The 17,429-nt window shown below is 32.8% G+C and overlaps 1 protein-coding gene across 7 annotated transcripts in view; it reads left to right on the forward strand.

Moving 5' to 3' along the window:
* The window catches only part of Ptbp2 (polypyrimidine tract binding protein 2), a 72,409-nt gene that overhangs the window by 15,530 nt on the left and 39,450 nt on the right, over positions 1-17,429 (forward strand). For all 7 annotated transcript variants that reach the window (XM_004841219.4, XM_004841217.4, XM_004841218.4 and 4 more), the window contains exons 3-5: positions 3,247-3,322; positions 14,204-14,376; positions 15,266-15,409. In XM_004841219.4, coding sequence (XP_004841276.1) covers positions 3,247-3,322; positions 14,204-14,376; positions 15,266-15,409 — 393 coding nt within the window. The remainder of the gene's footprint in view (positions 1-3,246; positions 3,323-14,203; positions 14,377-15,265; positions 15,410-17,429) is intronic.

Here is a 17,429-nt window from a genome sequence, read left to right on the forward strand (position 1 = left end):
CCTTTGTGGACATTTTCCTAATTATTTCTTTGGGATGCTAGTTTTTTTTGAAACAGTTATTGATACTACATGGGAGGAAAAGTTTCTGTGGTCAGAGTTAGCAAGAGACATGCCAGTCTTAATATTTAATTTTTTTTCTCAGTTGAATATAAGATGAATTAATTTTTTTAAAGAATACATACTCTTTGTAAAGATTTTCTTTTTAAATTTAAGTACTGCTAATATGATTTGTATCCACAGGCACTAATGTGGTACAGCCATCAATTACCATTAACTCATTCATTTCATGTGTACTCTAATTTAAACAAATAGGCATTAATATTTCCTGTAAAATTTTTCCATTGGTCAATGTGGTCAGTAGTGTTTGGGTATAGTAGTTGTGAACTTTTTAATGCAGTAAAGAGGCAAACATAATTGCTTTTTTTATAAAAATGTAGTTGATAAAAAATATTCTTCAGTAATCCTTGAAAATTCTCCAAATTATAAATAAATAATTAGATACTAATTTTTCTGACTCAGTTGTACTGGCAATTAAATGTACTCTCAGCAGATATGAAATAATTTAAAGAACAGAATAGACCACATATGCAAAAAAAGTAAGACTTTGCCACACATATAGATTCATTGTAGGAAGGAGAATGTCTTATACCTTAAGTCACATTTCCCACCCATCATCTTTCAGAATTACTTATGATCTACTGGAGTGCAAAGATTGATTCATAACAAAGCAAAAAGCTAGAGAATATCTGGGTGATATACACTTCAAAAGAGGTCAAATATGCTTTTGAAAACTGGTCAGGGAGGAGTCAGATTGGTTTTGGCAAACTAAGGTGGTGTAAGATGTTGGATATCAAGGGGTTATGACTTTGGTGCAAGTGAGTAAAGAATGAATGGTCATTGTTTTTTCTTTTAACTTTACAATATCTTGATTTGTAGTTCTATTGATTTATAGATGGGCTGATTTTATTCACTCTGTTTAAGAAACTTTTCCATTCTATGCTGCGTACAAAGTGATTTTGTAGTTATTTGATAGAAAAACAAAAGCCAAAAAATATACAGTAATCTTCCCTTGCCTGTGGTTTTATTTTCTGTGGTTTATTTACCCGTGGTCATTCTTAGTTTGAAAATACAAAATGAATATTCTAGAAATAAACAGTTCATCAGTTTTAATGTGGTGAAGTCTCTTGGTGCTCTGCTTTATCCTGCCTATGGACATGAGTCATCCCTTTGTCTAGACTATCTACAATGTATATGATACCTACTTAATAGTCACTTAGTATCTATTTTAGATGACAGACATCGGGTGGACAGTTGTGGCATTGCCACAGGTTTATTTTACTTAAAATGGCTCCAAAGAATAGTGATGCAGAGGAGGTGCCAGGGTATAAAACATGAAGGGACAGATTACTTTTAGTATTACATGGCAATACTATGGAGTATATAGGAAAAAAACATAGTATGTGCGGGGTTTGGTATCTCTTGAGTTTTCAAGAATCTACTGAAGATCTGGAACACACTCCTGTTTAAGGGGCATGTAATATGTACCTGAGGTAACACAGTACTTAATAACCGTGGCAGAGGCCTGTTCATGTCATGGCTGGGAAGCAGAAGAGAGAAGAGAAAGGGTGTGAAGTCCTAGTATCCCCTGTAAGTGCAAGCCCCCAGAGATTAGAAGACTTCCCACAAGTCTCCCCCTTTTAAAATTCCACCACCTCCCAGTAGTGCCATAGGCTGGGGATCAAAGCTTTACCACATGGGGGCACTTACCCAAACCATAGCATTTACTGACAAGTATGTGTGGACTTCGTGTTATATTTCAGTGAACTCTAGTAATGTGGGCCAGGCACTTTGGTAATCGCTGTACATACATTATCACATTTAATTCTAAGGACTGTGATACAGATATTATCAATATTTTACAAATGAAGAATTTAAGGCTTAGAATGCTTAAATATAGTTACACAGTTGATAAATGAAAAGTGAACTACAGAGCTTTTTTTTTTTTTTACACCATATTAAGTACTTAACATGAAAACAAAAAATAGCTAGAATAAGATTTTTTATTGATAGTGAACCAGTAATACAGATCAGTGGTTCCTAAATTTTAGCATGTTAAAATTGGATTGCTGGGCCCACTCTCAGAATTTCTTATTTAGTAGGTCTGGGTTACATCTAAGAATAAATTGCCTACAGATTTCCAGGTCTGATGTTAGACTAAGAGGCAACACTTTGAAAAAAATCTATAAAATATTCAGTTACATCCCTGAATATGTCACACCAAACCTTCCATACCTTGATTACAAATTAGACTTGGTGTATTATATTAATGTGGCTTGAAACATTTTTATTTTCTTGTAGTTCTCTGAATATTTGAGGCTAAGGAAGAGAAAGCTTTAAAAACATTTAAGGGAGATGACCTATGAGTTTTGTTTGCCATTTTCATATTGGGAGCTTAAACACAGCAGATAATTTAAATGCAAATCAGCATACATTTTAGGGTTAACTTGGATTTTTGGACTTCTTTAAATGTTTTGATAAATTATCTTTAATATATATTTTTCACTTTAATAGTTACATTTCCTTCTTTATACTGATAAGTTGTTTAGATCAGCTAGTATAAATATATTTTCAAAATATTGGTAGCTAAAACATGAATGGCTGGTTTGAATAACTGCAGTTTGTAAACATAAGAATTTATTATAACTGTCTCTAAAGGATTTTAGGACATGATTCAGTCATTTTATTTTTGCAAAAACTTCTCATTCCATACATTTTCTTCTTTTTTTTTTTGGCACTGGGGATTGAACTCGGGACCTTGTGCTTGTGAGGCAGGCGGTGGAACCTCTGAGCTAAATCCCCGGCCCTAATTTCCCTCTTTCAATTTTTTAAATCACTGGTGGATATACCTGTTTAATTTTGGTGGTGATGACACTCATCTGTATGAATTTCAAATTTTAAAGACCTGAGTTATCTGGATAAAGGCTACTGGGATGGAAAACAACAAAATATTTTTTGAGAAAATCTTGGTGCTGTGTTTTGAGTTTTTTGTAAAAAATTGAGGTAGCTTTCCAAAACATTTTGATTATGGGATCTAATAATTTTTTCTTACATATATTGCCAGAAGTGTAACATTTAACATTTATTTTAAAGTAAATATTTGAAAAGTTACATGTAAGTGACAAGTTTTTAGATTAATATTTTTAAATTTAAAGATGACTTAATGCTTATGTTTTTGTGTGTTTATAGAGAGGATCTGACGAACTACTCTCAGGCAGTGTTCTCAGTAGTCCAAACTCTAATATGAGCGGCATGGTAGTTACAGGTAAGCATTGTTCTCTTAACAACCTATCATTTGCTCTCTTATGGGGCAGAAAATTAAGACTAAAATTAATCTATACCACTATAGTCTTTACTTTTAAATGCTGTATTGAAACATTGTACAGGAAATTAAATATATGTCCGGTGACCTCACGCATGGCTACACAAGCATTCTACCACTGAGCTATGCCCTTAACCCTAAAATTTTGTATTTTTGTTTTTTGACTGCATGATTATTTAATCTTTTTAAATTAAAATATATTTGACACATAATTTTATATATTTATGGGGTATAGTGTAACAGTTCAATAAAGCTGTAATGTATAATAATCAGATGGGGGTAATTGGCATATCTGTCACCCCAGACATTACATTTATTACTCCATTGTATTTAAAATACATTCAAAATCCTTGATTTTTTTTTTTTTTTGTGGTACCGGGGATCGAACTTGGGACCTTGCGCTTTCAAGGCAGGCAGCGGAATTGCTGAGCTAAATCCCCCCCACTTTTTTTTTGAGATAAAGTCTCACAGTGATGTCCAGGTTGTCCTTAACTCCTGGCTCAAGTGATCTCCTTTGTCAGCCTCTAAATAGCTGGGACTGTAGGCCCATTCTGCCATGGGGAGCTCTTGATTGCTTTCTTTAACCACAAAAAATACTACTTTCTTTCATGTTAAAATCTCTTCTTGTTCCTGTTGTGTTTGTGCGTCATGTATTTTTAAGTATTCTTTATGTCATAAACTTTAAAGTATAAACTTATCTAAAGTATTAAAGTATATAGTTGTTTCATCCATTTTTCTTTGCTGTGACAATATTATAATTGTTTCAGTTTATTTCATTTATGTTATCTACTATAAATTAAAGGTGATTTGTTTAGTCTTTAAAGTTCATAGTTTCTTTGAATTCTATATATATACACACACACATATATCTGAAATGTCAATTGTTTTAACATCTGATAACAATTTATCAAGCTTTAGACTTTAGTTTATGACTGATCGACCAAATCTTTAGTCTGATTATTAATTGATAAATTTACCTTATAAATCCTACATTTCACACTGTTTACCTGAAGCCAAAGTTCTTTTTTTTCTATATGCTTTTTTGAATTACTTGCTTAAGGAACTAACTATATTATGTAGTAGAAGGATCATGAAAGACTAGAAGACATTTTAGTTTCCCTCAGGTAGCCATTGCTGTATATGTGTACATCTTGGAATACACGTATACATTTCTGTTAAATAAAAATTACAATGAAGTACTTACCAGATAGGTATAATGATGTAAAGATGAATTTGTTAATACATATTACTAAGTATTAGTTTTTCTGTGTAGGGATTACAAAGCAAAAATGACAAGGATGTGATTTTGATAATCAGGGTATCATGTTCAAGTAATTGAGAAAATAGGCTTAAACGTCTACAACTCAGCTTTGTTTCTTCTGCTTTTTTGTTAGTACATAATAGTAGATATTTGAAATGTTTTTAAAAATTACATTCAGATTTTTGAGAATAACTGGTCCAGCCTTGGTCCCTTTTCCAGTTTCTTCCCCTAAACCCAAAAACTGTATAATTAAATAAAGCACACATTACAGCTCATGTCTGGAATTGATGAGCAGAAACTATGAGATGATTATCCTTGAGTGAAGGGAAGCATGAGGTGAATTTCCTAATTATTCATTGGGATACCGTACTGTTGTAGCTCAGGGTGGCGGAGCTCAAGCAAAGTGTAGAGGTCTCACTGAACTGAAGAGACTTGAGATAGGGATTTAGACCACTTTAAACATCTTTGTTTTGTGGAGAAGGATCCTGGAGAAAAGGAAACTGTCCAGAAGTTTGGGTATTGTGCAAAGGGCAGAGTTTGGTTTGGATAATGACTAGATTACGTGTGCAGATTAAGACTTTTTGCAAGATCTGTCAGAAATCACCTTCTCTGTGGCTGAGGTAAATGGTGATTGGATAGGTTGAACAGTGCTGAGACATTTGAGTTCTGGGCAGTCAAAATGCAGACATCTTGATGTGTACCTCAGGCTATAAAGATAGACTACAGAAAGCTCAAGACTTAAAGTAATTATAAAAGAAATTTTTTTTAAAGAATCTTTTTAATGAGTCCCACTTATCAAAGAAACCGAAAGTCTAGAGTCAGAAGATGTGAGGTCTTTATCAGTAATTGCCTGCCAGAACTAAAGAACAACCCTTAAAGAAGTCAGCATGATTCAGTCTTCCTACAGCTATTATCCATAATATCAATAGTCTGCCATCAAAAATCGCAAGTCATATGAAAAAGTTGGAAAATACAATCCATAAACTATAGAAGCAGCATGCAATACTCATTTTCCACAGTACCCTATACATTAGAATTAGACAGGACTATATATATTTTCATACTCTTAGGGAAAAGATGAAATAATGAGGAAATAGATGGAAGAATGTGTTTGGAAATTTTAAAAATATAAAACATATAGAAACATAACAGAAAAGTAGGATATTTGAAATAAAACACTGAAATTACAGCAAAATGAGGACAACAGAAGAAGTTTGATGAACTTGAATACAGATTACTATATATATTTAGTCTGCTAGAGGGAACAAAATATATTTAAAGGATAATCAAGCAGTCTAAAGAGTTCCAAAGTGAATAGAGAATGAGTTGAGGAAAAATTGTATGTGTGTATATTTGTAGTTGGGATGACTGAAAATTTCTAAAATTTGGAAGAAATACAAACATACAGTTCCAAGAAGCTCAGTTAAACCTCCCATGTAGGCTATATTTTAAAACCATGTTTAGGCACACAATAAAATACTGAAAACTAATGATAAAGAGTAAATCTTAAAAAAGGGTAAAAGAAGAATAACTAAAAGCCAGTAGTAAAAAAGTCAGAACATTCTTGCCTAGTTTCAAGAATTATTGTAAAGCTGCAGTAATCAGACAGCATGATATTGGTATAAAGAAATACAACTTGATCAGTTAAAGACTTTAGAAGTTAATCCAGGGCTGGGGATTTAGCTCAGTGGTTCCACTGCCTGCCTCCCAAGGGCAAGGTCCCGAGTTTGATCCCCATTACCAAAAAAAGAAAAAGTTTATCCACACAGTTATGGACCACTGAATTTTGATAAAGGTGAAAAGTTCATTCAGTGGCAGACTTTGTAACAGTGCTATAAATATTGGATATGATGCCAGAAAAAAAATTTTGGCACTGTATCTCCCAATGCATACAAAACTTAGTCCTAAATGGATCATAACCTAAAATGTATAATCAAAAATTTTAACACTTTCAGAAAAAAATGCAGTGTAAAAATCTTTGTGACTTTGAATTAGGCAGACATTTCTTAGAAATGTACAATCTATATGACTTGCTTTCATAAGTAAATATTTCTGCTCTTCAAGCAAAATTTAATAAAACAGGCCATTGAGGGGCAGAACATGTTTATAAAGCATATAGCTGATAAAGTATTTATATTCAAAATGTATATAACATCAGAATATATAAAAAACTCAGCAACAAGGTACTAACAAGTATAAATTGGCCAAAATACTTAAACTGATAGTTCAGCGGAAAAGATAATTATATGGCATATAAGCATGAAAAAGATGCTTAGCATCTAATTATTTATTAAATGTAAATTGAAACTGGGAGATGGCATGCATACATACCCATTAGAAAGACTGAAATGTAAAAAGGCTATACTAGGTTTTGGAGAGAATGTGGAAGAACTGTGACACTCAAGCACTTTTGGGAATGTGAAATTATAGGAGTACTTTGGAAAACAGTTTGGCAGTTTCTTAAAAAAATTAATATACTTACTGTGGGACCTTGCTGTTTGTCTCCTAGACTTTTATTTACCTAATAAAAATGAAGACATTTGTTTATTTAAAAACTCTTATATGAATGTTCTTAGCAGCTTTATTTGTAATAACTCAAAACTGGACAAACCCAAAGGTCCATCAACAGATGAATAAATAGTTTGCTGTTTTGACATGTGGTATTTACATACAATGGAATACATGCAGTCATAGAATGAGTTATTGATTACAACAACAAAATTATGTGAAAGATGGGTAGAAAAAGAGTCCTTTGTGATTCTATTAAATGTAAAACTCCAGGAAATTAAAACTAATCTAAAGCACATTGGTGGTTACTAGGAGTTTTGAGGGTAAGAACAGTGGAGTGTGGAGTAGCAAGGGGCACAGGGAAACTTTGGGAGTGATAGATACATATATATACACAGCCATCCCTTGCGATCAGAGGGTTTGGTTATAGGAGTCCTCTTCACCAAGAATGCCAAAATTTGAGAATGCGCGAGTCCTTTTATATAAAATGGCACAGTATTTACACATAAACTATGCACATCCTCCTATATATATTATTTCATTTATTCATGATACCTATTTCATTGCCCACACAACAGTTCATTTTCATGAATTCAATGTAGTACTCAGGGCATGTCAAATTCAAGTTTTGCTTTTTGGAATTTACTTAAATAGTCTTTCAGAAACTTTAAATCAGGGATAAATTGCATACACAGTTAAGAGCCCTGCTGATCCAGAGGATCATCTGTGCTCTTTTTTGGAGTTGGTTTTATAGATATATATACATATGTCAAATTCTGTCAAGTTGTACAAATTAAATATATACATCTTAAAGAGACCAAGATTCAGTACGCTGTCATCAAATGTTGACAGTAAATGTAGATCAACTCATTTGTTGGTAGGAATGCTAAACCTAATTTAGCAGACTCTTTCATCTTTTCTTGCAAAACTAATTATACTCTTACTATACAGTGTCAGCAGTTGTGCTCTGTGGTATTTATTGAAAGGAGTTGAAAACTTAAGCTCATAAAAAAATTCTGCAAAATGTTCACAGCAGTTTTCTTCATAATTTCGAAAACTTGGGGAAAGAACCGAGATGTCCTGCAGTAGGTAAATGGATGAACAACTCTGGTACATGTGGACAGTGGACTGTATTATTCTGTGTTAAAAAGAAATGGGCTAAGAAGCCAATGAAGAGATAAGGAAGAACCTTAAATGCCTACTAAGTGAAAGAAGCCAATCTGAAAAGTCTACATACCATATGAGTCCAGCTACAGTATGTAACATTCTGGAAAAGGCAAAAATACAGAGATGGTAAAAAAGATCAGTAGTTGCTAGGGATTGGGGTGGAGTGGAACCACAGAATTTCTAGGGCAGTGACAATACTTTGTATGATGCTATAATGATAAACACTCATTATACAAATCCAAGAATGTATGACAATAGTAGTGAACTCACTGTAAACTATGAGCTTTGTGTGCTTCTGATGTGTCAACATTAGTTCATCATTTATAATAAATTTGCCACTCTGGTGGTAAATATTGATGATGTGGGAGAGTCTATGCATTTGTGGGGGCAAGGAGTACATATATGAAAAACCTTCTCAGTTTTGCTTTGAATTTAAAATTATTCTGAAAAATGAAGTTTTATATTAGGTGGCTTTATGTTACCTTTTTTTGGATATTATGGTCTAGACAATTGAGTTAAAAGGCAGAGATTTCAGACTGGAAAAAAAAGGATCTAACTACACCATCTCTGCCTTAGGTTAAAATATAAAGACAAGTAAAAGGAAAATTTTATTCCATGAAAACAGAAAGCGCAAGAAAATTGTCATTATATTAACGTGAAATAGTAACAGTCAAGACAAAGGGGTATTACTGATGTAAAAACATATTTCATAATGCTGAAAGTGTCAGTTTATTAAACAACTAACATCCTTAATTTGCATGCTAGTAATAACCCAGCTTTGAAATACATGAAGAGAAACATCCCAGCTAAAGAGACATCCAGGAAGTTGATTATTTTTCACGTTCTTCATAGTAATAGAAGATTTGAACACCGCTTAGTCATCTTGACTTAACTCACATTTAGGAAACTACATCCAGAAACTGGAAACTGGAAATTACACCCAGAAACTCGAAAGTATCAAGTATACATACGATACTCATCATGATATAGCCTATATTGGATCATAAGCTAACTCAAATGGTTGAAAACTCACATGATTATACTGGAATTAAATTAGAAAATAAAAAATGTAAGAAAGCACAAGATATTTAGAAATCAAAATACATCGTTCTGAACAGTTAAGGAATCGGAGGCTATCACAAGGGACATATTTCTCACTGGATGAAAATACTGTATGTGTCAAAATTTGGTAGGTACAACCCTAGAGGTATGTGTGTGTGGAGGGGTGGATAGTGTCTTCAGATTGCTATATTAGGAAAAAAAATACAGATGAAGTGTGTGAAGTTTTGAAGTGTTTGACTTCATGTTTGTATTCAGTTGAAAATACATGTGATGGTAAATGAGTGGGGTTAAAATAAAAGATTTACAAATTAAATGAGGTTATTGTTGAAACTCAGGTACTGAATCAAGTAAATATAGGAAGAACCTTAAGGTCAGAACAGCTTAGGAAATTCCAACAGTGTTCAGGAATAAATAGATTCCAAGGAGATACTGAGTCAAGGAAGTTGAGAATGTAAAAGTGGAACTTGTTGGGGGTTTTATGAGAATAGAGAACTTCAGTAAGGAAGAGGAAGATAATAGTTCTGGATCACTGATGGATATGATTTAACAAAGTACTTAGGATTTTAGCAAGATCCATTTATGTGAAAAACTGCAAGAAAAACCTGTGAAGAGCAAAGATCACTCAGGAAATGAAAAGTGATAAACTGATCAAAGGTAAAGGTGATAATTTTAGAGTTGAGACAGAAAACTGGATTTTGAGTTTGGAAGATAAGTACTTGAGTAGAAACAGTTTTTAAGTTTTGTGTTTAATTTGTAAGTAGATGAACATCCTCCATAACTAAAAGGCTTTAAAAGGACTGATTAATAGAGAAAATGGTGTAAAGATTTTTGCTATGTGTATGGAACTTGTATGCATAAGTAAAAGCATTACTATATATCTTGTTAATTGAGCTGAAGTCCTAAAATCATTTGAATTATTACTAGTTTTATATATACTAACAAAAGTTTCTGGGTTTAAATGAAGGGAAAGAAACATGGGGAGAAGTCCAGATTTCTCTGGACTACTAAATAATCATAGATCATTTAAGTAAGATAGACCTAATTCGACTTACTTCTCTGCTGGAGTAATAAGTAGCCTAAACAGTAAGTTGAGGTCTACACTCCCCCTGCCTCAGATTCAGATTTTTTAATATGTGAAAATAGACTTCATTGTATGATTGAAAAAGTCCCCATTTCCCATTTTCATAGTACTGGTTATTGAAAATGAAGATTTTCATAGAATTAAGGATGAATACTTAGTAGTTACTCTCTTGAGGCTCTTAACTGAGTGAAGAGAGGATATAAATTTTGATGGTTACTTGATAGCTGGCTTGGTCTTTGGGGGGAAAAAGGAAGATCTCATACATTTTGATGGTTAAACTGTAGGTGGCTGGTCTTTGGGAGAAAAGGAAAGATCTCTTCAGGCCATCATATGAAAGGTGAAGTTTGTCTTTGGGATCTTCCTATAGAGTAGTGATTGAAGAACAGAGATGATGGAGTCATACTACTCTTACTCCATGAGTTTTAATCCCATTTCTATTATTTCTTATTTTTACCAGTTAGTAACTGTCTGACCTTGAACATTTAGCCACCCACCATCCACTGTCCAAAGAGCATCTGACATCTAAGATAAATTCTCTTAACATAGGTGTAGTCAGGCTTTTGTTTTTTGGTAGGGCTTATATTCTGAAAATCATTTGAAAGGGGAAGCCTTTTTTCTGTATAGGTACAATGGTAATGTCTTTATTGTGGGATATTTTTTCCTCCTTGCCTTTCTCCCAGAAGGGAAAGGACAAACCAAAATAAGAGAAACTGAAATTTGCTGAATTGAGTATCCTAAAATTGTAACTCATGGGGTGTTGATTGTGATGTATTTGTCCTTGTTATTCAAACAAATTAATGAATAATAACTTACCAACTTTCTGTACTCAAAACTGCTTTTCTGAGAAGAGGCCTCAGTCCTACATTAGAAGAATATGTCTGTAAATGCCAGTTATATGTTTTAAAAGGTATATGTATATATTGTAGATTATTTGGTTTAATTTACACAGACTCGATTTTTGTTAGAAGCTATTACAAAATAGAAAGTTTAGGTGCCTATGTATGTAAAATCTTCCTCGGTAATGAAAGGCAGTAGATAGTTTCCCATAGGGTTATATGGTTTTTGTTGTTGTAGTTGTTTGTTTGTTATAAATTTCTGGCGAGTAGAAGAGCTAGTTAGCCAAAATTGGCAGGCTAATTATTCAAAAGCTGCAGCTTAATGTTTTGCTGTACAAAGTCAACATAAGGGAATGATGCATTGTGTGATCCTTCAATTGTATATGTCTATTTGACTCTCTCAAAGTAAGATATGACTTACATATAGTTTAACAAATAAATTATCAGTAAGTTTACATATTATCTTTTAGATATATCTTCTCTGGTCATCTAATAAAATCATTGCTAACACTCTCTTAAAGCCCTTCACTAAATCATTTTTAATCACATCATTCTACTTTCTTAACAGCACTTATAAGAAATTATCTGGTTCATGTATTAGCCTTCCTCTTCCACTAGACTGTAGAGCCTCAGGCATCAGACTCATAATGTTCATTCTGTATTTCCATAGCCTAAAACAGTCCGAGACAAATCCCTGAGTCTCAATAAATATATCAAGAATCAGTATGTGGATGATGGCACTTAAGAGATCAAGTTTTATAGATAATGTTGAGTGTTTTAGGGGTATCATAAAGTACTTAAAATTTTATATAAAATGAAGTATACATGTGTATTCTTGGTTGTATAACAATTCGTCATTTTAGCATTTAAAAAATATCCTTGAGTGTATAGACTATTGTGATTGATCTGGCATTGTGTCTTTCAAACAGTTCTGCATAAAAGATTCCTTTTTTTACAGACATCCTTAATAAGATTATTTTAGGTCAGCTGAGAAATGAAGGCAAATAAATAATCTGTTGATTGAAATATATTTACTTTAAGGCTCAGAGTGATAATACCTTAATGAGTAATTTAGAGGATGGTGATACTAATAGCTACAAAATATTTAAATAGATTATGTAGTAATGTAGGGAACAGGGGAAGGGGACGTTACTAGAACCTCTGCAGTAAGTCCTAGTCTCCTGTGAGCCATGGCAGCACAGGGCGAATTACAGGAAAGGTAGAAAAATGAGACTGAGAAGAAGCTGAGCTTTGGGTCTGATCAGTGCTGCTCTGGGCAGCAAAGACAAAGACCCCCTAGCTTGCAGCACCTTTTATTCAGTACATGGGAAAACAAATGTAACAAGTGAAATGCAGAGTTCAGTACTTCACTTTGGGATAAACAAGGTGTAACAAAAGACTGGGGGGGCAGTGGAAATCTAAGAACCATGAGAAACTACGCAGATGAAGATTTGGTTCCTCCCTGGCTCCCGGAGGTGTGGTCTTGTCCTGGAGCTTTACAGCATTGCAGGATCACTGAGATCTCAGTTGTGACCCGAGGCCAAAATGCATTTTTTTCTGGAATGTCATAGCTGGCCTGTAGGCTGGAGAACTAGGCCTACTCAAATTATTTTTCCCTAGAATTATGTAGCATTGCTCCCAACATAGTAATACTAACAAATTAAGAGATTCATTTGTAGATAAGCTGTAGTGTGGATTGGCCACATAATCTTTTTTATGGTATTGCAGCATGACAACATTTTCCAAATTGAACAATTTATAATTTCTTAGGTAAAATTTATAATCTAATTTTTGCCAAACCAGTTTTTTCAGAAAAAAATTCTATATAGTAGACCTGCCTTATGCATCATTTTGCTTTTTGTAGCTTCATTTACCTTCGATAAACCTCAGCTGAAAATATTTCATCGGAAATGCCAGGTCTTGCTGTGGCTAATACTCTTTCCCTTGTCTGGTAGATAGATTCTGTATAAGCTAGCCCTGTCAGTTTACACGCGTAGTAGTTTTAAGATTGACTGTCATGGTATTGAAATGCTTGTGTTGAAGTAACCCTTAATTTTACTTAATAGTATTCTCAAAGTACAAGCTTTTATTTCAGTATACTGTTTTAGTTCTATTTTACCATTTTATCATTTTATCTATTTTGTCAGTTTTTATTAACCTCTTACTATGCCTAGGTTATAAATTAAGCTATCATATATATATGTATAGGAAAAGAAAATGTATATGTAGGATTTGGTGTACTATCCATGGTTTCTGGATCTTTGGATGTATCGCCTTTGGATAAGAAGAAATCTGTATTTCCATTAGTCTGAATAGATGATTAATTTACAATGTAATTATATTATTTAGTGATTGGATAGTTTTTTAATGATACTGCATTTTAATGTTTTTCCAAATCACTTATTACTCTCTGCATATACTGTTCAGAAATATATTTCACAGCAATTTTAAGTGATAACTTAATTTTACTTAATAATTAATGGTATTCTCCATTACTTTGAAAACTTAGTTTTGAACTTTTAGGAGTTGATGGTCAACTATATATATATATTCCCCCCCCATTAAGTTTATTGATACATTTTCAGTATAAAATACAGTTACATTCATCATTAGGATCTTGTACCATTACATGAGTCTCTTGGTTCTTATTTTTTTTCCCCTTCTCTTGCTCTCCCTTCACCCCCTCCACCCTTCCCTATTTTCAAAGACCTTGTTTCCATTTTTTTCCTCTTCTCATATTTTTTCCTTACCCTTTTTTCCCTTCCCCTACCCCCTCCCAATTCCCCTGCTCTTTTAGACCTTTTCTTCCTTCAACTATATTTTTAAGCTTTGTTTTGTAGCTCTTATATAAATGACAAGAATTAATTTATTCTTAACATAATAAAGACTATTTTTAAAATGTCTTTCAGCCAATGGTAATGACAGCAAGAAATTTAAAGGAGAAGATAAAATGGACGGTGCTCCTTCTCGTGTACTTCACATTCGAAAATTACCTGGTGAAGTGACAGAAACTGAAGTTATTGCTTTAGGCTTACCTTTTGGTAAGGTGACCAACATCCTTATGCTGAAAGGAAAAAACCAGGTACAGTTCTTTCAAAGCTTATAAAATGATAAACCCCAAATTGTACTATATGTATGAGTTGTAATAAAAGTATTAATTTTCTGAAAAAACTTGAAGACTTTTCTTAGTAGGTGAGTGTAGGAAACTAATCCTAGTTACCCAAAACAAATGAGTTGCCATAGTTCAAATTTTATCTTTTGTATTCACTTTAGGACTTTTAATGATTTTTGAAAAGTAGTAGTGGAAAATACAAATGAAGTGTTCTTTTATGGTGGCTCTGTTGTTTGTGGTATCAGAGATCAGTAGAGGCACTATTAGCATCTTATTCTTAAGTTTATTTCAGGTAAATACTGATCTGGTAGCAGAAATTAATCATTGAGTCTGAATATCTTTTATTCAGTAGGTATAACTATACCGGAAAAGCATAGGTATATTGAGTATGCAATATTGTTTTAAAATTTCTAATGATACTATTTAACAGAATATATGAAATTTAACATAATAGTGTTGTAGTTAATCTGACAGTTAATGTTTAAATTTTTTTCTGTGTGTTGTATTACTTTTTAAATTCTCTAGAGTAATCATGGTAAAATTCTGATGCTAGAAAATGTTTATTTTTTCTAGCTTTTGTTGAGGGAAATATATTTGTGGGGTATAGGAAATCATAGGTGGAATGCAGAAGCACTGTTATTCAAAAAGTTTTTTTGAAGTTAGCTTTAATTGCATACTTAAATTCCAGTAAGAGATTTCTAATTCTACTTACTAGAACATTTAAATGTAATTTGAAGTTTATATTCTGAGTAATTGATTTTTTAAAACTAGATGAATAGATTATACAGATAGTTACAATTCCTAATTTGTTTATTTGATTTTAATGCATAGTATTAAAATTTGCTATTTAAAATTTCAGGCATTTTTGGAACTAGCAACAGAGGAAGCCGCTATTACTATGGTTAATTACTATTCTGCTGTGACACCTCATCTTCGTAACCAACCAATTTATATCCAGTACTCTAATCACAAAGAACTAAAGACAGATAATACATTAAACCAAGTGAGTATGTATAGCTATGTACAGTGACATAGAACATATTAAGAGTTTCATAAATATATTAACAGAAAGAAAATGTTTAACCACTCGGTATGCATTTTCTTTTTTAAAAGGTATCTTTGTGTATTATATACTATTAAATATTGCCTTCATTTACTGAAACTATATGTAGTTTATTATTTTCATGTTCTAAAATAGTACTGGATGAATTAATTTTAAAAGCCCTGGTCAGAAGTTTTTTTTCCTGATGCAAGTTAAAATTTGTATATAGAATCTTTATAGGAGTAGAACTTATTGCATAAATTGTACAACTTTGCTGTTTAGACTTTAGATTTTGAAATGCACTGCTGTTAGTTGACTCTTTATAGGTCTTAATTTCTTTTGAAAGTACTCCTTTTGAGAATGTGTTAATGATTTCCCAGGGGAAAGAAATCTTAAGAATAAAGAGTATATAAGTATAATTGATGTTTTAAACATGTAATATAAAAAAATTGTTTAAATTTAATGTGTTAAAAAATAATACAAGCATGTTTTTAAAACTAAATATTTAAGATTACCGTGTGGTCTAAAACTATCTCTTTTAAAATACTATTTAAGCTAATTATTTCTGATAGTTTTAGTGAAACATACACATCACCTGGTTCTTTTTTGTTTTTAATGGAGATAATCAGATTTTCATTACTTTTTTTTTTCTTTTAAAGAAAAGGTCACCTGAAATGATTGTTTGTGAAAAATACAGTTGTAAAACTTTTTGTCCAGAAGATGGGGGTTAGCATTTCAGCTGTCTTTGTTGGTTGAATTTGATAATAAAGTTCAATCCTTTTGAACAAGAAAATTACTTTTTTCATTAAGTGCTGGGTGTGGTGGCCTACCGTTGTAGTCCCAGCACTTGGGAGACTGAGGCAAAAGAGTCACTTGTGAGTTTGAGGCCAGCCTGGGGTACATAGTTCAAGACTGGCCTGAATTACGAAACAAGACCCTGTCTCAGGAAAAAGAATTTATCATGAAGTATACCAAAAGAAATTTTATTCTCTATTTTTCCTTTAATAAAAAATATATACATTTATGTGTAGGTACATTGTGATGTTTTGATACACTTAAAATATTGTCAAATCAAATTAATTACTGTATCTACCACCTCCAGTACTTAGCATTTCTCTGTGGTGAGAACATTTAACACATTCATGATGGGCCATAATTTGTCTGGCTGCTGGGCAGCTGTGATTTGAACATGTTTCATTCCTGCCAGCTCGAACCACCAAATGGTACAAGAGGCCTGATGAAACAGTCAGCAGTCAATGCATGTACCACCAGTGGTTCAAGCTAACGGGAACGTGTTAAAATCTGTTGTTTTAGCTGTTTTGAAATATATAATAAATTATTTTAACTGTAACTCCCCTGTTGTACAGTAGATCACAGAAAACTGTCCCTTCTCTTAGGACCCCTCCCCCCCAGTCCCCTACTTCCTACTCCCATAGCCACAATCGTGTCTAGTTTCATGAGTTCCATGTTTTTTAGAGTGTACATTTAAGGTAGATTATGTGGTATTTGACTTTGTTTCTTTGTGCCTGATTCATTTAGCTTACCATACTGTTCAATTAAAATGGCATTTTATATCCTGATTGTATTTTTTTTCTTTTTTTACTAATTCATGAGTACATTCTCATTTTATTCTGCTTTAGTGGTACTGGGGATCAAACCTAGGGTCTCACACATACTAGGCAAGTGCTATATCCTGAGCTGAATCACCAGCCCCATATTCTCATTTTAGATTCAAAAGAAAGTAACATAAAAATAAAAATAGGTAATCTGTGAGGAGATGTAAGTTGGAGAGAGGAACTTGTAATTTTAAATTTGGATAGCCCCTGGAAACCCTATTGAGAAGGAACATTAGAATAATAATTTCAAAGTGGTTAGAGAATAAGCCACACCATCTAATTTGGGTTATTCCAGACAGAGAAAACAATCAATGCAAATTTCCTTCTGTTGCAAAGTTTTTTTGAAGTCAGATTTTTAATTTTCA

This window comes from Heterocephalus glaber, unplaced genomic scaffold (genome assembly GCF_053883595.1).
Source record: "Heterocephalus glaber isolate CG9 unplaced genomic scaffold, H.glaber_assembly_v1.0 deba00001442, whole genome shotgun sequence".
In the NCBI taxonomy this organism is placed as follows: domain Eukaryota; kingdom Metazoa; phylum Chordata; class Mammalia; order Rodentia; family Bathyergidae; genus Heterocephalus; species Heterocephalus glaber.